General features: G+C 39.9%; 1 protein-coding gene across 3 annotated transcripts in view; it reads left to right on the top strand.

Annotated features, from left to right (window-relative positions):
* Positions 1–13,897: 13,897 nt before the first annotated feature.
* Znf385b (zinc finger protein 385B) overlaps positions 13,898–23,676 on the top strand; it is a 284,441-nt gene continuing 274,662 nt past the window's right edge. The window contains exons 1-2 of one of the 3 annotated variants that reach the window (XM_003478507.5): positions 13,898–14,040; positions 15,194–15,511. In XM_003478507.5, the coding sequence (XP_003478555.1) occupies positions 15,241–15,511 (271 nt within the window). In that variant the 5' untranslated portion in view covers positions 13,898–14,040; positions 15,194–15,240. Of the gene's footprint in view, positions 14,041–15,193; positions 15,512–22,078; positions 22,087–23,676 lie in introns of those variants that run through there. The other 2 variants (XM_013142520.3, XM_023561095.2) reach the window with 2 other exon arrangements.

Below are 23,676 nucleotides of genomic sequence, written 5' to 3'. Positions count from 1 at the left end.
ACCAGTGATGGTGAGCATTTCTTCATGTACTTATTTGCCATTTGTATATCTTCACCTGGGAACTGTGTGTTCATCTCAGGTGCCTGTTTTTGGAGAGGGTCTTTGAATTTGGGGATCTTGATGTTTTTCAGTTTTTTATATGTTCTGGATATAAGTCCTTTGTCTGAGGGGTTGCTGGCTAAAATTCTTTCCCATTCTGTGGGTTTGCTTTTCACTCTGTTGGTGATTACAAGACTCTTTCTTGTAGCTGTGTTACCCCTTCCTGACTGACCTTTAGTGTCACACCCAATAGTGCCCAGTTATTTACACAATTGTCCCATCTGTCCTTAGCAGGCATTAAGAGATATTATATTTGGTTTTAAAGTTTCTTCACTTCATACATTTTTATTATGTAGCATTCTTAAAATTATTTCAAGTCAAAATTACATTTTAATATTAAGAATTTTTATATTTTAAAATCTAGACAGAGGTTAGAAATAAGAATAGATTTGAAAATTTAAAAAGACTTAATATCTCAAAATTATCATGAACAAATTAAAAGGGGAGCTAAACTGAGAAATGTTTGTAATATATGAAAGGAAGCATAAGTGCTTAATGATGATAAGTCCTTTAAAGTCAGTAAGAGAGACAAACTTCAACTGAAAAGAGAAAAATGAAGGCCAAAGTCATGGATAAAAACTCATTGTAATGTGTGGTCCAGCTGTATACGAAAAATACCTAGTTATGCCCACAAACAAATGCATTTGAAAACAGGCTGTGCTTATCAGATTGACTGAGTTCTTTAAACACCTTTCTCAGTGTTGTGAGAGGGGGAAATAAACATTCTTAGACACTGCAGAATAAAGTGTAAATCGGTGTGGCTTATCTAGATGTCAAATTATGCTAAAAGTATACTTTCAAGAATTTGTCTTTAGGGACTAGTCATAGTGGTGCATAAAGATACAAATGCAAGAAACTTCCCTGAGAATATTTGAAATAGTGAAACAGTGAAAAAAATCATCATAGCACCATCTGCAAGAAAAATGAGGTTGTTTCAGGGGATCCTTGATCCCCTCGCATCTACAGTGGTTGGGACTAATGGCTACCGGCACCTGAGGGCCATCTGACCTTCCCTGCAGGCTCTTTGCCATGTCATTTCTTCCAGGGGTCCCTCTTTTTCACGAATGAAACTGTAATTTGGCTAAATTACGTAGTTATATTTTGCTGCTGTTAGGGTGAATGCTGAAGATGAATATTTAATGACTGGGAAGATGTTCATGAATGAAAAAACAGGAAATAGAATTTTGTGGAATCATGTTTTTATAAATATGTAACCACTTGAGGAAAATTCTAGAAAAATGTTCTGCCAAATAAAATACATGTCTCTTGTGGTAGATTTACAGGGGTATTTTAAAAACTAACATGTCTCAAATTTTCTGTTTGGAACTCTTTAACTTTTACATGTGTTAGAGAAAGATATGCACCCAGAAAAGTGTACCTCTTGCAAATACACAGATGGGTGAGGTTTTGCAAACTCGGCACCCGTGTGTCTGCAGCACCAGTCCTCAGTCAAGTCTAGGCTCAGCCCAGGGCGAGGACCTTCACTCAGACCTTCTCCAAGGTGATAACCAGCTCACTGCTCAGAGCATTGCTTAGTTTTGTATGTTTTCATGCTTTGTTTAGCTAAAATTGTACAATTCGTAATCTTGTGGTCTGGCCTCTTTTGTTCAGTATTATTTTTGAGGTTCAACCAGATTAATTCAGAAAGTTGTAAATCATTTCTTTCTTTTTGAGTTAGGTTATTCCATTGTGGGGATTAATATGTCGCATTTATATAGAGTTTACTATTCTATCACTGATTGGTTTTGGGTACTTTTCAGTTTGGAACTGTTATGGCTTGTCCTATGAACTAGTTAATATGTATGTATTTAGAGGACATGTCCGAATGATTCTCTTGGGTACACACTGAAGAATTGCCTGGCCTTAGACAATACATACCCTCAGCTTCAGTTGATACTGCAGTTTTCCAAAATGGTTTTACCCGTGGATACTTCCACCAGCTATGTACAAATTTATTCCCATTAAGTACTGTGTATTTTCTACCAGTTTTAATTTAATCATTTTGGTGATTGTAATAGTATCATATCTTGTTTTTAATTTGTGTTCCCCTAATGACTTGAAGATGTTGAGTACCTTTCTGTATGTGTATTTGCCATTTGAGTGTTGTTTTTTCTGAATTCAAGGTTTTTATTCATTTTATTCTACTGGATTGTCTCATGTTGATTTAAAGGGTTTTCACATAAGAGTCAAGTGTAGGGTTTGTGTATTGTGAGAGTTTCTCCTGTTTATGTCTTTTAAATAACAATGGTGTCTGTAGATGAAGAAACTATTTTAATTTTAATATATTTCAATGTATACTTGTTCTTTTATGGTCAAGACTTGTTTCTCGTTGCCTACTCCAAAGTCATGAAAACATTCTGTTAGCTTTTCCCTTAAAATGCAATTTTTCCTTCAACACTTGGATTTGCTCAGTTAAATTCACTTTTCTGTGCTCTGCTGTTGCCACACGTGAGTCACCTTTGCCAGTCAGGGAAGGAGCAAGTAGAATTCAGACTTTTTCAGTATAAAGAAGACGGTGTAGCCCACTCAGTACATATTCCTTCTTAGAGTTAGAGGTGTGCCATTGCCTTTTTCAGCGGACTAGCAAAGCCAAGTCTGGAAATAAATAGCTAAGAATAAGGCCTAATTTTGTCATTAAAATAACTCAACACATGGAGGTAGAAATTTCTATCACATGACCAGTTTAAGTATTATTTAATTATCTCCGGAGGTAATACTTTTGAGATAGTAAAGCTGGTCTTTTGCTTTTGATTCATCCATAAAGGAAGGGAAAAACTCCAAAATAGGATTTTTTGTAGAAAGATTCATGGTTTAATCAACTTCAATGAATAAAAAATTACGTAGAGTGCTTGAAGTTTATTTAAAGTCAGGAAAGCTGGTACACCATACACTTCTCCAAACATTATGATTATGACATAGTCTAATTTCTACCCTAAAATTTTAAGTGTTCATAAATATTTGTATCTCAAAAACAAGTCTGTGTTCTCTCTCTCTCTCTCTCTCTCTCTCTCTCTCTCTGAGTATGTAGTGTTAGATTTAGCTGTCAATTTAGTTCTCTATTTGGCTGTTTAAAAACTTTAATAATTGTTTTTTACATAAAATCACATCTCACAATTAACATAATAATACTTTTATTGTTTTGCCTTTTGTTTTTTATTAATACATGTTTACAGTATATCGTATTTATATTCATTTTAAGAATGTACATTATTTATTTATTCTCCATCCCCTCTCTCCTTCCATTTCTGTCTCCCCTTCTCATTTGCAAAAGCTCTATCTCCTTCTTTCCCATTGTCCATTTGTATAAATACTATGTTTTCTTTATCCAGTCAACTGATCATGAATATATAGTCTGCTTCCAAGATTTAACTATTATAAATTGTGCTGCTTGCTATACATACAGATATGCATGCATCACTGTGCTGTGATGTGTTTAACTCTTTGGGGAAGACCCCTCCAAGGGAAATAGCTAAGTCATAAAAAAATAGAAGTTATGTTTTTAGTTTTTGAAGAATCTTCATACGGATGTCCTTAGAGTTTGTAGCAGTTTACTTTCCGTTCACCAATGTAGAAGTGTGTCTTCCCTACAACTGTGCCAGGATTTATTGCTTTGTATTATGATAGACATTCTTTCTGGAGTAAGATGAAAAATCAGTATTGTTTTAATTTGGATTTCTCTGATGGCTGGAGATGTTGATCATTTTTTTCATGTATTTATGGGCCATTTGTGTTTTTGAGAAGTATCCATTCATCTTCGTTGCCCAGCTTTTGGTTGGATATTTTATTGGGAGGAGTCTGATTTTTATAAATATTTGTAAATTCTAACTATCACTCCTCTAGGAATATCTGACAAAGTAGAAATAATTGGGAAAAACCTGTTCCATTCTGTAGGTTGTCTCTTTATTGATTGTTTCCTTAGCTGTGGAGGAGCTTTTTAAATGGATTTAATCCTATTTATGGATTCTTGATACAATTTCTTTTGCAATTGGGGTTCTATTTATAAAGTCCTTTCCTGTGTCTATATCTTCAAGAGTTTTACCTATTTTATTACCCAACAGATTGTCTCAATTTTAATACTTACATCTTTCACCATTTTGATTTTATTTTGGTACAAGGTGATAGGTACATGTCTAAACCCCCTGCTTTTGTATAACCAGTTATCCCAGCACCATTTGTTAAAGATGCTATCCAGGTTACGGTTTTAGCTCCTTTGTCAAAGATCAGATGACTTAATGTGCCTAGGGTTGTTTCTTTATCTTCTTTTCTGTTTCACTGACACACATATCTTTTTGTGCCAGTACTATGCTGTTTTTATCATTATATCTTTGTAATATAACCTAAAATCTGGGATAGTGATGCCTCCTGCTTTGTTTTTATTGCCCAGGACTGCTTTTACTATTCTAGGTCTATTCTGGTTCCATATAAATCTTAAGATACTTTATTTCTAGTTCTATGAGTATATTGGTATTTTGGCTGGGATTGCATTAAATCTGGATGTCAGTTTTGGAAATAAATCCATCGTGAAGATACTGGTTCTGCCTAATCAGGAACAGATAATATTTTTCCATTTTCTGATGTCTTTTTTGATCTCTCTTTCAGAACAATGTAGTTTTTATTATTGAGATCTTTCAATCCTTTGGTTAGGTCACTTTTTTATTTTGCTTTGCTTTTGGTTTTTTGAGACACGGTCTCATTCTGTAGTTGGGGCTAATCTTCAACTCATGGCTATCCTCTTGCGTAAGCCTCCTGAGTGTGGGATTATAGGCATGTGCCACCACACCAGTTTAGGTCAACTCCTAAGTATTTAATTTTTATTGTTTTATTAATTTCTTTCTTCATGAGTTCATTGTTGATATGCACAAATGCTGAATTCTGCTGCATTGCTTAATTTGTCTCTTCAGTCTAGGAGAAATCTTTTAGTCTTCTTCATAAAGGGTAACATCATCTGCAAATGAAGATAATTTGATGGCTTTCTTTTCTATACGCATCTGTTTTCTTTCTTTATCTTGCCGGATTGCTCTACCCAAAGAGAAGCTGGAACAGACAAAACAAGCAAGGAGACAAAAACAGAAACAAAATAAAAACCCACACGGTTGCGATCCCGTGTAGTCGTGGCCCATAGTCAGTCTGAATTCACAGTCCAGTTGCAGGCAGCTGAGCCTGCCCAGCAGGCTGCTGAACTGCCCAACGGGGAGTGGTGAGGGCCCTGCTTCATTTTCTCTGGACCTGTGTCCTGGCTGCAGGATTTGTGTGTGCGCGATTTCAGATCTTTGGCTCAAACTCTGACCTCAGTTAGGTTGAGAAGAGGATGTGATGGAGTGTGTGTGCCCAACACCTTGTTCTCCTTTGAATTCTGCCTGTGACCTCCCACACCTACCCCCTCACAGCAGGGCATCTCCACGCTGTCGCTCCAGAGGCCCTCTGCCCCAGGAGACTGTCTGTTCCTTTGCCCCCAGTCATTCGTCAGTCCCTGGTCCCTGTCTCAGGAGTTCCACTTTCCAGCTCATGAAACTTGGCACAGGCCCCAGGCCCAGGGCCCTGTTTGCCCATGTGGGATGGATTTCACACTGTCTCAGATCTTTCCAATGTTGGGGAAAAAAAAATAGGAGCGAGCCCACTCTGGTCGAGCTCCACTGACTCTCCCCTGGCCCTTGTTCCTAAGGATGTGATCCATGGCTCCCAACAAAGCACTAGCTTGGCAGCAACCACAGTTCGTGGTATTCAGCCTAGAGCAGGGCTTTCTAGGTGGATGATGAGTGATGGGTGTCCGGTAGGATTCCACAGGCACACAGGGGGCCCGGTGTTTGGCAGGGTGAGATCCTGGGAAGGGATTGCCTGTTTCTGGGTTGCTGGCTCCTCCTTTCTCTGGTTGCTGTCCCTAGTTCCCCGGGCCCTAAATGTGAGTAACTCCCAGTTGGGTTTCCTCTTCCAGGCGGGAGGGGGAGTATGTGGGAAGCCTTTCCCAGGAGCCTGTGCAGCCTTGTCTCCGCCCCTCAGGCCATTAGACCACGCCCCCACAACCATGTGATTGCTGCGTGGAAGGTGTTGGAAAGCTGCAGAGCAGAGGCAGGCCTGCTCCACTTTTCAGCTACCTGGATAATAGATGCAGAGGATTTGTGTTTCAAGGTTATTCTTCTGTGTCTTGATGTGTTTGCCTCCCCTATGTGAGCATATCTGCATTATTGTGTTTCTCCTCTGAACTTTTCCAATGCACCGCCTTCTCCACTCAGCAAACTCTGACTGCAATATTTTGCACTTGTAATAGGAAACATACATTTTTCCTTCTACTGATAGAATTTAGTCTCATAGGCCTGTAAGAATATTTTCTACCCTGGTTTACATATATAGATGAAATTTGTATTCTGGCTTTAAGAATAAAATACTTTCCTCTCTTCGTTATTAACTTGTGTTATGCTATTTGTATATGGTGGTTATTTGGACTGCTTCAAAGATGAATAGTACAAGAAAAGAGACATTGATCTACATAGTCAACTGTTGGACTTTTTGAAGGCCAAAGCCAAATTCACTGGCAGTTTTTATTTAAAACTGGACTTCAGCTGAATTAATTTAATACTTATTTCATCAAAGATTTATAAAACACCTTTTAAATTCTAGACATCTTGCTGATTACAGATCTTAATAGTGAATGAGAATAATAAATTTGTTTTCTTTATATTTAGGTAACTTAAATCTCCCAGCCAATTTGTCTAACTCAAAATCGTCCAAGTCTCTATTGCACCCTACTTGATAGAATTCTATTAATTTATTAGTTTGCCCATTTTGGCTTTATTGAATCCCTGCAATGTCCCAAGACAGCTGTGTTTACCGTCTTATCCAGCTGCCTCGTTCTGGGCCACTGCCTCGGTCTTGTTGGTCAACAGCATCCTGTAGCCTTTTGCTGCTACCTTCACATGCATGCCTGCAGCCAGGTACCTCTCCAGACTCTTGTGCAATGTCCCGCGTAGCAGGAACATTAGGTGTCATCACTGCATGATATCAGTAAAGGCTTGGAGGTTTAAAGAAGGGAATATGGGTATACAAGTGGAGACCTCTACAACTGCTACTTAATTCAAAAGTGATCTGAGCTCACAGACCAAAGCCCTCCTCAGGAGCTCTCAAAGGTGGGAGGCCTTCTCTGCATGCATATCAGACCCATCACCATGTTTCAGGGGTCAGTTCATTTCCTAAATCTAGGAGTACCTTCAACAAGTCTCCTGTCTGGGTCATGGGCCTGCTGTTCCTCCAAGCCCAGAGACGGTCACAGGCTCATCGCTCTGAGTGGCTCTTTCTTGCTCTAGCAATCTTCTGATAAGATTGAATGTGAGAATATCTCTTCTATGCCCACCCACAGAAGTGTAGCCTTTCCTTGTAGCCCTTCTGATAATTCAGAAACATGAGTACTTTCCCAAAAGTTACATTTATTCAGTTCAGAATAACCCGAAATATGGGTTATAGTAAAGTATCATCCAGTTTGAGATTCAGCAGTCTCAGGCCATTCTTCTTTTTTAAAGCAGTATAATATCCATGTCTTTCTGCTACCTTCCAATCCCCACTAGTCTCCTGTGATTCCTTCTTTAATAAGAGAACACAGTCATCTCCCATGACCTAATAAAAACTTTTAAGGACACTGCAACTGAAATATACTTACAAGAAAGGGATTCTTTGTGAAGGAAAAATAAAAGATAATTTGCAGAGATGCAATGGTGCCACAGTAAGGATAACTTTTTATATATTTACGTAAAACAAATTGGGATCTTTGGAACCATAACACCGGGTCTCCATGAAAAGCAAGAGTCTCAGCTTTACTTTCTCATAATAAAACTCCTCTAAGATAGTCCAAAGCAAAGGAGTAGTGTGTACCAAATAACTAATTCTTCAATTTAAAGAAAAAGGAGTTTAGTTGGCTCATGGGTTCAGAGGTTTCAGTCCATGGTTGGCTGGCTCCAAGGCAGGAACATCATGGAGGAAGGACATGACAGAACAGAACTGCTTAATTCACATCAGCTGGGGAGCAGGGCTGACTAACAGCACCAGAGAGGAATGGGCAAGAGACCAAGCATTGACTCTGAAGGTAAGCCTCCTTTACCCACCTAGAATGTGTTTACTAATCCTCTAGGCAACTCCCAAGCCAATCAAGTGGATGAGAAAGCTTAACCATCATGCAGAGCTAGAAACTTTTCCTTAAGGGAAACAAACTCCTAAAAGCATCAGAATGTCATTTTTTCTTACTCAGCCATTACTGTCAAGTCTTTTGGGATTCGAATTGGGCAGAGCACCCATTGCAATCTATTTCACTAGCACTCAGCAAAGTGCTGGTAGGTGACTTGAAACAAAATGAGAAAGACGAACGCTCTAGTGAAATCAAACATTAAGCAATGACTTCAGTCCAGTGTACTAAAACCAAAACGCTGCACTCAGAGTGCTCTGGGGCCTATTATGCAAGGAATTCCCCATAGTCATTCTCCCAAACTGGCGAGAATGATGGGTACCTTTCCTAGGTTATTATAAGCTCTGCATTTTTAAAGGTTCTTTGTTTTATATATTTCTTTAATCAAGGATAGTGTCATCAATGTTTAACAAGTGACTGTTTAGCTGAATTGAGTCACATGCAGCTTCCTATCATAAAATAAATATTGAAGCATACAACAAATGCACATACTCTACTGACTTTTTAAAAATTTTTCTCCAAAACTATTCTGATACCCGAAGAACTCAATATTTTACCCTTCAATGATGTATAAGTTTAAGTGCTAGGTCTTTGCAACACAATGAAGTGGGCAGGAATCAGTGCCAGAGTCCTGAATTTTCTCCAGTGATTAATTGTTTGATTGCAGCCCTGGGGTTGAGCCCAGGGTCTTCACTCTGAGCGACATTCCTAGCACTTTGATGTTTTATTTTGAGACACAGTCTCACTAAGTCTGTAAGTTTCCCAAGCTGGACTTGAATTTATAATCTTCCTGCCTCAGCCTCCCAGAATGAAGGGAGGCTACCCTACCATCTATGTGTTTGCAACTTCATAAATTTTTGTGCAAACTCTTGCACCACTCCCCGTGCTCGATTGCCTGGAAATGTTAATGGCAATAAAGAGCTGTGCCACATGGATATTGATATAAGTGTATCCTTATTAATGCATGACTTCCCCAATAGAACTTGAAGTTAAGGCTTTATTTTTGGAAACATTGATCTTTGTTACTATGTTCATTTGGTTATTAGGTATACGCTGCCCACATGCACAGTACACACAAGTCATACACATACAGTATGTCCCCATATATACTGAACATACCATACACACACATGCACACACACACAAACATACACACATGCAAGCACAGTGCATTTATTGATTCAGCTAGTATTTCATAAATTTCTCTTATCTCCTAAAAACCATCTTAGATGCTGAGTATACAGAGATGAATAAAGCCCAGTGCTTATCCTCTCAAGGAGCTTGAAATCTTGCAAAGAAGGAAAATGTGGACTTTTCCAGAGTATTCTATGGTAGTTCCTGTTTTTGCTTTGCATTTCCTGTTGGACTGGAGGATTGGCCTCTCTTCCTGGCCACTGTTCCTCCCTGGTGTCTAGCCTCTGTCTGCATAGGAGGTAAACTTCATGGAAATGAGCAAATAAATAAATAATACTTGTCTTATTTACTTTTCTCTCACTGCTGAGACACAATACCTAATGCCAAAATGAAGGGAAAGAAAGGTTTACTTAACTTACAGTTTGTGGAGGTTTCAATCCATAATCAGCTGGCTTCTAGGCAGGGTGACTTGGCATAGTAGAAACCATTCAAAGCAGTTATGGGCAGATACCAAAAACAACAAGAACAAAAGGGCAAAAGCAGGAGAGAGCAAGCCTCTTCTCCCTTATATTGTAAGCATGCTACCACCCCAGCCAGGGGGGTGTAGCAGTACTCACACCATCTCCTTGCCCTCCTCTTGCACAAGCTGAAGATGTTTACAAATAAGGACCCTTACCTGCTTCTGAATCTCTTAATTAAACTTCTGACCTCAATTTGACACAATGAACAACATCATAGGGGTAATTGCTGGTCCTGTATACCCCAAGATGTAAAGCTGCTGAGTTATTTAGTTAAGCTTCTAGACTTCTCAAGTTGACACAATGTATCAACCATAGCAATACTATATAAATGTAATAAAAGTATATAAATATAATAAAAGTATATAAATAATAATTAAAACTATAACAAAAATTGTGAGTCATGCTGACCATAAGAATAATTTGCTCCAGGGCTCGGGTTATAGCTCAGTGATACAATGCCTGCCTGGTACTGGTCTTGAGTTTGATTCCTGGTACCAAAAAAAGAAAAAGAAAAAAAGAAGGTGCTCCGGGAGGACAGAGGTAGGAGACTGGCAAGGGGAGCATCATGAGAACCTTAGGAATAGAGAAGTGTCAGCTGGGGACTTTGTGGGATTTGCTAGGGTATAGTGCGTTTGTGACTTTTCAAAGAGAAACAGCACATTTGGAAATGAGTTGCAAACTAGAGAGTGAAGGGTTAGAGAGTAAATTGGGAAGTGGAAAACTGATTGCTTGCATTGGAGAATGGGATCATGAATCCTTGGGTGGAGGGGAACGGAGCCTTTCCCCCCCTATTTAGGAGGGAGGTGAATTCCTCCCATGTTCTCCATTGGGTGTGGCCACTCTGTCAAAAAGTGTATTTTTCTACACATGTAATAAAAATATCTTTATTCCTGAATCATATTTCTGTTATTTGCAAGTTATTATCAAAACAAGTGAATAACTGGGAGTCAAAGCTGTTCCAGAGAAAGTTGTTACTTTCAAAAACTTTCCTGACGAATCAGCTCCTGGCCAATTAAAACACTCCATCAGATCACCCTGTCTGGGTCTTATCAGTTCATTTACTCTATTCTCATTCTATGATTTGCAACAAAATATCTTGTTTCCTCTTGGATGCTAAGGTGCTGCATAATATATCTTAGAGAAAGTTACAAAGAAAAAAATAGAGGATGTGCTTGGTTCCTTGTCCTGCCTTTCTAGGGACACAAAGGGGACTGCTACTTACTGCTGTGTTTGAAACCAGACACCTGGAAGGTCCATCTACCCCCTGCTAGTGAAACATGTAATTTAAGGTAGTCTGATAAACAACTTTAAAATAGTAAGTGTGGTTTTCTGTCTTTTTCCACTTAAACTGTTACCTTCCCCTTAGCCAGAAAGTTGACATTATAAATGCTATCACATTCACACATAGCATAAGCCTAAAATTATATCGTCTCTGGCCCACAGCGGCTGTCGAGACTCTGATATCCTGCCTCTCTGCCACCTCTAGGTCGTTTTCCCAAGACCTCAGGAACTAAATATACTTTGTTTGCAAGTGGCTGTTAATGAGAGCTGGACTTATTTTTCCCTTCACAGGAGAAAGAAATGTGCTGAAGCTAACTGAGGACCAGTAGGTGGGGACTTAGTGGATCATCCCCTCCCCAAGGGATGCTACCCTCCCCAGAGTGGCCCAGAAACGTGCTGTCAGAGGCTTGGTGTGGGAGTCATTTGGGGAGAAGGTGAAGGAGGGGTGAAGGGTGCTGATCTTGAAGAGGTTAAAGAATTCTAGAACTTCTGTTTCAAAGGTTCATTTCATTTTATTTCAGAGGTTTCTCAGTTCTTAAAATGTGTCTATTTCAACAAATATGAAATATAAATTGTTTCTGGGACAAATAGTAATCAGGAAGGGATGGATAAGATGGTTTTATCTTTGATAAAGGTAACGCAATGCCATTTTTTAGATTTCAAATTTAGAATAGAACATTGTGATGTACATCCTGTTTTGGTGAATTACAATGTGTTAATTCACAACATGGGCAAGGCCAGACACTTCCAAAAATGTTAAATTTTTAGATGAAGGTGTCAACAGCACTCAGCAGAGTAAAGGATTTTGGTGATTTGAGTCAAAATGTAACACTTAGGTTTTAGTGATTCAGTAAGATAGGGCATAACTGGCGGAACTTCAAGGTCAAGTTTTTCTCATTTTTATACATAGGTCATTTTCTAGACAGGACCAAATAGTGATGAGCTAATATTTAAAAATTATGTTTGTTTAGCAATTAGTTTATCAATCAATTAACCCTTATACTTTAATATTTTAAGAGAGACAGTAGTACCCTGAACATAACTTTTATCTGGTACTGATTTTTTCTAAAGTTTTATAAGATTTGGATTTATGGACAGAAAAACTTTGTGTGTATGAGTGTGTGTGTGTGTGTGTGTGTGTGTGTGTGTGTGTGTACATATATGCATCAAACTATTTTTTCATGTTGTTTTCTCACATTGGTTATCAAAACTGCCGAAATATGATTACGTGTAGTCTGAGTAGATTTTTTAAATATTTTTTATTTTTAAAAAGGAAAACATCAAAAAGGGTAGAAATAATACAGAATTTCAAAAAAATAGTAAGAAATTAACACTAGTTAATATATTATACATTGTTATCTTAGAAGTAGTTGCTCAGGTTACAAAATCAAAGCATAAAAAATGATCAGACAATCAAACAATGACAGTACAGACTATTCTTTTTGATGTACTAACAGAGAATTAGTAGTGTGGTTATCTGTCTTGCATACTTAAATGTACATACAGTTATATATATATGAATTGGTCTTTCCTTTTGAGCACTTTCTTTCTCTTTCATTATTACAGTATCTATTGTACATTTTGGATCTTACTGTGCTTTCAGTTTATTATTATTATTGTTTATTTTTTTATACAAGATACAATATGATATTTATAAGTGTGTGTCTGATTTATTTCACATATGTATATAGCCTCAAGTTACCTCTATTTATCTATAAAAAAACCCTCAAGATCATCCTTTTTATAGCTAAGTAATATTCCATTGTATAAAAATACCACATCCTTTTCATCCATTCTGCGGTTGATGGGCATTTTGGTTGTTTCCAAGATTTAGCTGTTACAAATCGTGCTGCTATAAGCATGGGTACACATGTGGAAGAAGAAAACTGCCTTTGCAGTAAGCTGAAAGGTATAGATTTTGTTTAGAAAGTTTTCTGCAGTAGTCCCTCAAAATGACAGGCTCAGAGTGAAGTATTATGAGACAAATATGTTTTACATATCGAATTAACAATAGTCAGACAACCTTCCCAGTTGGATACATGCATGTAAATAAGGAGATACCTTTGGTGTACTGTACGTAGAATTACCTACCTTTATGGCCATGCTTTTTTTGAATTTTAACTATTCGGTTGTGAAACCTCTAAAACTAAGCTTGTGTCTCCTTGCGCCTCCCTTTCCTTTAAGCCCCCCCATGCTGACTTGAATAAAGGAATCATTCACAGCCAATGTCTTTCCCTCTCCCGGTTTTCCCCATAGGCACGAACCTTTGTAGAACTTCATGGTTCATGGCACAGTGCAGTCCATGGCCCAGTCTTCCTCATGCACTCATTTTTCCTTTCATTTGTATCTAATTGTTTGTCCCTGTCTTCCTGGAGAATTTTCTTTTCTTAAATAGAGAGTCCAGAAGCATTGTTTTAAGCACACTGATAATATGAAAATATCGGTAAACTTGGCATTAGCTAGGGGGAAACTCAGATTTTAAAGTGTAACTGAACACAATAAGAAGCCAACGCAGTCACCATCACTCATGGGTCTGACGGTACTGAAAAATCCCATAGGAGGTCTTAGGAAGCTCTCCATGCCCTTACCTAAATAAACAAAGAAAAACTAGCACTTAGAATTCCTTCTAGCTCTGTTTTACTTTTTTGAGTTCCAGTTGTCTGTAACATTATGTTTCTATTATTTTGTGTTTCAGATGCTCTGCCTATCAAGTGTATCAAAGATTAAGCTGATGTTTATGGGCTAATCCGGAAGCCAAAAACCAAATTGTTTCATTACATCTATCAGAAAATATGTGTGAGTTCCCACTGGCTGACTTATAAAGAAATACAACCCAATGTAAGTTGTAGAAATACCGTGTGTTGACCTTTATTATCACTCTGTTAAAGTGTGTGTCTGTTTGTATATGTACAGATGTGTAAATATTGTACATATATTTGTGTCTATGCAAATACTATACTTTTCAATGATACTAGGTTCATAACATCTATTCCTTCCTTCCTTCCTGCAACAGATAGTTAAATGTCTGTTATGTAAAAAGTAGAGTAGTAGGCCTAAATATCCCAAGATGAGCTTACTGCTCTTACAGAGTTTATACAGTAATTAGGTAACGATCATAAAAAAATAATTGTGCAAATGTGTATGAAATGCACCCTGAGATAGGTGCCATGATGCATAATCATGTGACATACCACCAGACCTGTGTTTTCTGCAGGGTCAGAGTAGTACCCTTGGAGAAAAGTCTTACCTATTTTACTTGTTGCTGAGACCTCAACACCCACAAGTTAAAAGAGAAAACATTTATTTTAGCTCACAGTTTGTGAAGGTTTCAGTCCACAGTTGACTTGTCCCAAGGCTGGGCAGCATATCAGAGAGGCGCCATAGAGGAGAATTAGTTCATGGTGTGGCAGGCCAAAGGCAGCAAACGGCAGCAGCAGCAGCAGCAGCAGCAGCAGCAGCAGACTCACTTTTTGTCTGTTCCTTTATATTCCATCCAGGCTAAAAGGCCATTGATTGGTGCTGCCCACACCCAGGGTGGGGCTCCCATTATCTACACCTAGAACTATGGTAATTCCAATAAGTGGACTAATTAGTACCACACACCTTCAATCCCAGTATTACACCTCCTAGATCCAGCCAGATGGAAAACCTCCTCCTTTGAGCACACAAGGCTTTGAGGAGACAGCTATATATAAGCCATAACAACAGGGTAGTGTGCTGGTTGAGATATCACAGGCAGGCAGGTATATAAAGGGCAAAGAGAATATGAGGCGAAGCGGGGAGAACAAAGATGGATATAAAGTGTTCCAGAAAGGAGATTCCTATTCAAAACCATTGTGCTCAGTCAGGTACTTTTGAAGACTTTTTCCAAGAGTGATCATTAAGTAACTGGGGGACAGCTAGCTAAATCATTAAAAATTAACTGTAATCGTACTAGAAAATGGGAAAGTACATATGAATTTACAAGCACTTGTGCCATTTTTTTTTCTAGGTACAAAGTACTCCTTAAGCCCTGACAACCACCTTGAAGATGGAATTATGAATATGGCAACTTTTCTACGGGGCTTTGAAGAAAAGGGGATAAAGAACGACAGGCCTGAAGACCAGTTAAGTAAAGAGAAAAAGAAAATTCTGTTCTCCTTTTGCGAGGTGTGCAACATCCAACTGAACTCTGCAGCCCAGGCCCAGGTCCATTACAACGGCAAATCCCACCGCAAGCGAGTCAAGCAGCTGAGCAATGGGCAGCCCCCACCCTCAGTCCAGGGCTCGGGGCCCCTGCTGGCCAGCCCCAGCAGCAACACCAGCACAGGTAGGAGGGGGTCCCAGGCCCCTTGTACTTGGGGAGAAATGAGTAAAGTGAAGCATTACAGCAAGACATCTTTCATTTATAACTACCATCACAATATGTGCTATTTCTCCTACAGGTAAAACCTATGGCCTTTGGTCCCCTCTCAGAATATTTATACATGCACACACACACACATGCACACCCACCCACAGTATCTGAGTGTTTCCTAAAGTACCCTGAAATGTTTTTAAAATAGGTCAGTGATGTCAGTTTTCCCCTCTTCAAAATTAGTCTTTCTTGGATTTTCTTTATCTTCTTTCGTGTGTGACTTGATAGTACATTGAAAAACTACCACTTTATTAATAACCCACACGATGCAGAAAGGGAGCACTGATCTTGGGCATAGACTTGTCCTGTGCTTTTAGCAGACTGGCACCAGCTTTCTTTCTCTTTTCTCTCACTCTTTCCGTGTGAAGCGGATGGAAGCAGGAGGTTAGGGATTCTGTATCCCTGCACCTGCTCTGCAGGGTTCCAGTCTTTGTCTTACCCTCGGGCAGCTCTTCCTCCCCCACACTGCTGGTCACTGGATGGCCTCGTGGTGGTAGAACTGATGAAAACCGTGCACCATACTATTTTATTAGCCACAGTGAAGATTTCCACAAAAAGTGGATTTTCTGTTGGTGGCAGACCACGAGAAACCGTCTGCTGAACGTGATGGGAAAGCCCCAAATACACTCTACCAAGTGTTCGCCCCGTCTCAGTTTCAAGCGCAACGTCGCAGAGAAGCTGTTTGTCAGAATTTCTCTCGCTGCGGCTACTTGATGGTGTAAAGTTTTCCCACAATCCACATCAAGTATCAGTGAAAAGTGTGTGCTGCAATTATATCATTTTTATATTTTGATCTAAACTATTTTCCATCTAGTATGTGGTTTAACTGCATTAAATTATTTTCTCCTATCAATACTTATGATGCTGCAAAAGAATGTAAAGGAATAGTCAGGATATGACATTCATGCTTACAATAGTAAAAAGATTGATTTTTATTTTCTATTTATTATGATTATTCTTATTCACAGAGACGTTAATATGCTTGTTGCCTACACATTAAGAATTTGGTAATAGGTCAAATACTGATAACTGAATCAGACAGAAAATAGCCTGAGAGAAGGTGTAAATTACATGTAAGATCAAGTGCCTATAACACTGTAGTCATTAAAAAATTATATTTCTGGAGAATAACTGCTGAGGGGGGAAACTGTCTATGATAACCTGCTAGACAAAACTTCAGGCCTGGAATGGGCTCTATTGCAGATCTATGATGTGTGCGTGTGACGTTCTCTTCTGCTTTGAGTCTTGGCACCATGAAGCCAAGCCTGACGTCAGTTAATTTTTGATTTATGAAGTTTCCGTTTCCTACCGGGCAGCTGTTCTTTTAACACTCTGTCAGTCTATAACTTTTTCCTTTTGTATATTCAGGACTCTTTGATGTAGAAGTTTCAGTTGTTTCTAAAACATCCATCTCACTGCCAAATGAGAATCTGGCTGCATGGACCCTAGAACTTAGCGTGGAGGTCCGGGTTCTGTCACCCTCCCTTAACACCCCTTTCTCAACTGGATGCTTCGTCCTCAAGCTGGAGAGCCGCACCAGGATGGACGGTTACTTTTTACTTCACTCTACAGTCTTAACAGGCTGTAGCATTCTCCTTGGTTGGTGACCGCTATTCTTGCTGTGGAAGAAGGGCTCGCCCCAAGTGGTCCCTTAGGCATTGAGGGTCCCTGGTGAGATAGTAGCGTCTCTGCGCTTAGCCCTGGCTGGTAGGAAACTGCTCAGCCCCCAGCTGCTTTTTCCCACACTGAGATAACCCTGGAAAGATGTGTCCTATATTCTCCTATGCACAACTTTTGGGGCTCAAGGCACATTCAGAGTCCGTTTTAAAAACTCTTGGGGTCTAGGCAGGCAGGGGTGGAGTTGGATGCATGGGTCTTATCTTCCCTGCTCAGATAGCACAAGGGAAGCTGACAAAGCAATCACCTGATTGTGGAATGAATTTCCAGTCTCTTTTTCTAGCCAATTGCTTGGCTTTAGAGAATATTACGGATTGAATTGTATCCCACTCAGATTAGGGACCTGGCCAAGATCCCCAACTACCTGTATGAGTGGTATGTCAAAAGGATGAAGAGAAAACAGAAACAAAACTTCATAAAAGGGGCAAGGACAATGACACTTTGACCTAGCCACTTTTTTTGGAGGGTGTACTGCACGGCTGAGAAAGCTGTGGTGATCTTAAACTCATGAGGATCTTATGTGGATATAGTTAGACACTCAGGGCAGCGATGACCTAGACTGATGTAATCTTATCCCAGAGCATCACAGCATCAGGGGACCATTAGGGCCTCCATTTTTGCCTCTGGACTCTGGCCTCAGTTTATAATTTGTGGTCCCCAACATACTCATACATAAAGATATGTTGCAGTCTTTCCTTCCAGTACCTCAGAATGTGACCTGGAGACAGGGTCTTACAGAAGCAATTCAGTTAAAATGTTAAAGTAAAATCATTACAGTTGTTTTTAATCCACAATAACTGACTGCCTTATTAAGAGTAGTAATGATATTCTGTCTTATAACTATAAATTGAAGAGGTATCTTCCTCTTTTCTCTTAAGTCTTATAAGCATTGGCATTCATGGGAATGGGAATGGGGTCCACAGGGTGTGGGTTTGCTGGTTTTACCAGTCATTTGAAGAAGACAATATCAATTTTATGCAGTCTCTTCTAGAAAACAAAGGAATAATAAACACCCATTTGTTTTGTAGGGCCCATATTATCTAAAGCAAAAAAAACCCCAATATATCTTATAAACAAACAAACATTCAAACAGGAGAAAGTATTCAAAAACCACATACACAACAAGGACTAATATTAAGAATATACAAAGAACTTTCAAAACTCAACAGTAGGGCTAGAGGTGTAGCTCAGTGGTGGAGTTCTTGCCCAATATTCATGAGACTGTGAGTTCAGTCCTCAGCCTCACCAAAATTAAACAAACAAACAAAAAACTCAACAGTAAAGCGCAGTGTGGTGGTGCACATCTGTAATCCCAGCAGTTGGAAGACTGAGGCAGGAGGATCCTGTGAGTGTGAGACCACATTAGGCTCCATGGTGAATTCAAGGTCACACTGAACACATAATGTGACCCCATCTCAGAACAAAACAAAACAAAATCCCAAACAACAAACAAAAATAAAAACAAAACAAAAAAAACCCCTCAAGGGTAAAGAATCAAATACTGCAATTAAGAATGGGCAAAAATAAGAATCTTATTGAAGAGGACAAACATGATAATTCAGTGCACAAAAAGATGTTTAATATCATTAACATCAGGGAAAGGAGCAAATCACACTGAAATTTCATTATATTTCGTATCAGAATGGCTAAATAAAAGGTAGTGAGTAAAATCAAATGCTGGGAGGATATGAGGCCAGCGCTCATACTGCTGACGAGAAGTGTTACAGTTTATATCTAACCGCCCAAGCCTCCTGTTGGGAGCGCCTGATCCTGGGTATGTGATACTGCACTGGCCCGCTGATTAGCACAGTTCTGGATGGGTGGTGGAGTTACTCAAGAGAGCCACCCTGCATGTGGGGTGGCCCCAATCTCATAGCATGCACAGAATAAAAAAAAAAAAAAGAAGGAAGCCATTTCCTGCCCACCTACCATGCCATGACCTATTTCTCCTCTGTATTGTCCCTCTGACTTGCCACCCTTCCTTGGAACCAGCCGACTGAACTGAACCTCTACAAACTGAGCTAAAATAAACCTGTCCTTTGGCTTGTAGATGTCAGATATTTTGTCCGAGCCATGAGGAAGTAACAAAGGAAGGTAGCATGGTACAGCCACTGTTGTAGGGTGGCTGGTGACCCCCATTCTGGCCTCTTCTGTCTCAGTGTGCAGAGTGTACACTGTACTAGCTCCCTCCTTTCTCAGCTCTCTCACCAAGCTCTGAGGTTGCAAATTTATAAAATTTAATGCAGTTGATTTGTAAGCGGCTAATAACCCAATCTGATGACAGCTCTCCAAATTTAGCGTGGTTTAGAATCACCTGGAGGGATTGTTAAAATGCAGATCTGTGATTCAGAACTTGCATTCCTTACAATTCCCCAGATAATCCTGAGGCTGTGGGTCCAAGCTGCACCAATCTGACCCATCCAGGAGGTTTTAGGACCTGGAAAAGGAGCATCTCTTCTAAAATGCATGTGTTACTGGGAGTTGGCTAGGAAAGAGAGGAGAAAAAGAGGATGTTTTGTATCCTTTGACTTCTCCTGAGGCACCTGCTAGCCCTGGAAAGAGAAGGATGATGTCAAGGAAGCAGAGTGACAAAAATCTGAAAACCCCATCAAACAAGATTTTGCCCTTCTCATAGCATCATAAAAACAAGGAAGGCTGACAGAAAAGCTGTGGTCTGGCAGTTGAATAGGCCCTTCCCCCGTGCCAGATGCTGTGCCAAGGAGGTCAGTCATTAGGTGCCCCAGCAGGCACGCTACTGGTACTACAGGATGGCCGAGTGATGGATGAGAGGCCCTGGCTGCAGGAAGAGGCAAGGCTGGGGTCTGGAGCCAGGCTCACTCTAGCCTCTCCCTCCTGGGGTGTTCTTGCCTCCTACTGATGGGCGAAGGTAGGGCTGGGTGGAGATTGTCTGTTTTGTGCTTAGAGGTTACTGCTCTGGCAGGGACTGGTAGAAGCTGTTGGAAAAGAGAGGTCATTGATTCTGGGTGCCGCCTGTTTCTATAGCAAGGCCAGCTTTCCTGGCTGAGGGGCTTCCCCCATCTCAGTCACACTGGCTATCCTGTGGAGATACCACCTTTTTTGAATCAGAAGCAGGTCATTCTCCACGTGGAGAAAGCAGTGTTTTTACGTTCTGTCATGCTGGTGTCCTCAAGTAAATTTTGTGCTTGTCATGGGGGAATTGTGGCTCCAGTTATTGTGGGGTTTTAAGGATCTCTGTTCCCTTGGGATGGGAAAAGGGTTTGCTTTCAAGAATGACCTTGGATGCTGCCCTTGGCAGCGCTTCAGTGCAAATAATATTTAAAAAGACGAAAAGTCAGGTCAGGAACATAGAAGTGCTGCTGGCCTTGCACTGAGGTGCGCTGGAGACAGAGGTCATTCAGAGAAGCCTGAAAGGATAACTGCAGGCCTCACAGTCCGGTGAGGTGTGTGCGATTCACCTCTGGCTTGGATAAGGAAACTGAGAACAAGCGAGAATGGAAACCTTGCCTAAGGTCTCATGATGTTTGGGGCTTTTTTTTGTCTTTTTTAAAAAAATTTTGGTGGTAGTAAAAATACAACAGAACAAGACAGAACAAAGCCAATCCACACAATGCAGTGAAATTGGTACAAAACTTCAGAGCCGGGATACCGGGATAACAGTAATAGGTACCATATATCTTGTTATCTTCACAATAGTTGTCCAGTCAGTTAGGTATAGCAAAATCAAATAAAAAACGGAACATTATAAAACCATTTGAAAGAGAACATTGACTAGTGTAATATAATTGCGATGAAACAAAACATGCAAGAATCATTTGCCTTCAAGCAGAAGATGGAAGGAAATCCCCATATTTGCTATATTGCATACAGTCATTCTCTCAAGTCATGTTTACACCTCTGTCCCCGGTTGCTAACTGGGGGTGGGGACTGGGGGGTTGGGATGTTTGATTTCCAACCAGTAGGCTCATGGGAGCAGCTGACTGGGTCTCCTCCTGGCTCATGGGGAGGGAGGCGCTTACCAAGAGGGCGGCGAGTGAAGGCCTCACAATGTTAGAAAGCCTGAGTCTTCTCTAGACCCTGAATTATCTTTCGTAACTTTTATAACAAATACTTCACTTGATAAAAATGAAAGAATTCAGGATTATTTCTTTGTTATCTTCCACTTAATCCCCCACCCCAATGGCTTATTAATTGAAATGTCCGTTTTTCTCTCTTACCTTTGATGAATTCCACAGGAATTTCTAATTCTCATTGGAGGTTGAAAAACAGAGTTAGTCATGAAAAGTGAGTGTAGAAAAATGATCCAAGCAGAGGGAAGAGATCTTGGCAAATTCCAAAAGCAGAGATGCGGTTGAAATGCAGAGAACTAGAAAAAATCCAGAAGTTTGGGAAAGTAGGCAGAATTTAGAAATTTTCTTCAACGTGTTTTGATTTCACCTGGTTCTGTGCTGGGCTGACAAGGAGCCACCAGAAGCTGCAGCAGCCTGCAGTACTCAGGAGGGATCATGCACGATGGCCTCTCGCTTGCAGTTGCTGGTTGGTGCTGGCTGAGGCCTGGCTCCTCCTGACCAGTGGACCCCGCTTTGGAAGAGGCTAAGTCACACTTCGGGACATAGCATTACTGAGGAGCCCTGGAAGACAGCAAACTGGTCACGGAACAGCTGGACTTCCAAGACTGTCAAAGGACTCTATCTTCACTGGAAAAGTGGCATCTTTAATGGGCCTTAGATTTTTTAAATTGAGTTACGATTGATCATAAATTGAAGATGGTTTGGGTGGCGGGAGAGGATAAGGTAGATAAACACCCCCGGTATTTTGCAGCAGATGTGCAGGTGATGGTGTGCAAGTGGGGTTGGAGAACCAGCCTGGAAGGTGGCAGCACGTGGACACGCATTGTGCTGCTTGTTGGCTTAAATTTTGATGACCCTTGACACTGAGATTGTTTCCTGTCCCCTCTACTGCTCTTATTTTCATTCATAATCTGCATTTAAAGACAGTTAATTGCTATTAAACAGCTTGTAGTATCAAGGTATTCAGACAGATTTTATGACTGCGGAAATATACCTGGGGTACTTTATATGCACCGAGGATCAAACCAAGCGTCTCACTCATGCTAGTCAGCCCTGTGACACTCAGCTGCACTCCTGGTCCTTGTATTTGGAGTTTTTAAAAAAAATGCATTGGTCAAATATATCAGGCAACATCTCGTACATGTTAAATTTAGTGTTACATTTATGCCTCAAATTTGTCTCCAGAAATTTTTAAACTTGCAGCTGCAATATAGAAGCATGACCACCAGATGGTGCCAATAGTCTATTGAAAATAAAAGTTTGTCCTCATTTTGGAAAGCAAAACAGCTGACAAAGGGATCCGTGTGTGTGTGTGTGTGTGTGTGTGTGTGTGTGTGTGATAGGAGGGGGAAGACAAAGAGGGAGAGAGAGGGAGAGTAAATGAGAGGAAATAGAAGAGACCTATCTTCAATGTGCAGAGACAGAAGTTACTATTTAAATAGTACCTCTGTCCCATGTGTGGAAGAAATTATATTCCATTTTAAGAGCTATTAAGCATGAACATCAATGTTAAATGATGGGTTTATATAAGATTAAAGCTAGTTCCCCTTCCTATGCCTTTTATTTTTGCAAAAGAACATGGTTTTAAGTGTTTGGTTTTTCTACATTCCTTGTGAGTCAATTTACCTTTTGTGATTTGGCCTAGAAATCTGAGTTTTGGAAAATGTAAGTATCATGCTAGAAGTGAGTAATGCGTTAGGTAAGTCATTAAGTGTGAGGCAGCAATTTAAATTATTTACAGGATGCTTATTTCCCTAGTTCTGCTAGTTGTAAGTCCATAAAGCTTTTTCCATAGATAATTATTACACAGTGTGTTTATTGGTTAGAGTGCGTATGACTTCCTGTAGTTTTTTGTGGAATTATAGGCTGAAAGATTTCGGCCAAATTTTCCAAAATTGGACCTTTGAGGAAAAGCCATCTGCTTCTCATAGCATAAATTCCAGCTCCTCAGAGGAAAGGCAGAATCATCTCTTACTTGGAGTAATTCAGACTCAGTGATGACACAGAATAAGGACATTGGCATAATTAACAATTCTTTATCTTATCCAGAATTGACCACTGTTTAGTTTTCAAATATTTTGTGAAATCCTGACTCTGTCCTTCTTAAAAAGGTTAGAATTGGTGCCCCACATCTGTTATGCCCAGGTAAATTTAATTGAGATTTACATAGAAAGCCCTTTGAAATTTTGGTACTTTGTGAATGAGAGTGTAGCAGTTTGGGAATACATTTTTCATGCAGATCTCTGGCCATTTTAGAAATCAGAAATCTAAAACTACGCCTGAGATAGAGCTGAGAAAGTCTATAAAATCACTCCATATTCTGTGAAAGATAAAAAGTGTTAGACAAAGGTG

Source organism: Cavia porcellus, unplaced genomic scaffold, assembly GCF_034190915.1.
Source record: "Cavia porcellus strain 051 isolate PalLab524CR breed Dunkin Hartley unplaced genomic scaffold, mCavPor4.1 scaffold_12, whole genome shotgun sequence".
NCBI lineage: Eukaryota > Metazoa > Chordata > Mammalia > Rodentia > Caviidae > Cavia > Cavia porcellus.
Note: the sequence above shows the minus strand (reverse complement) of the source record. Positions and strands in the feature narration are given on the sequence as shown.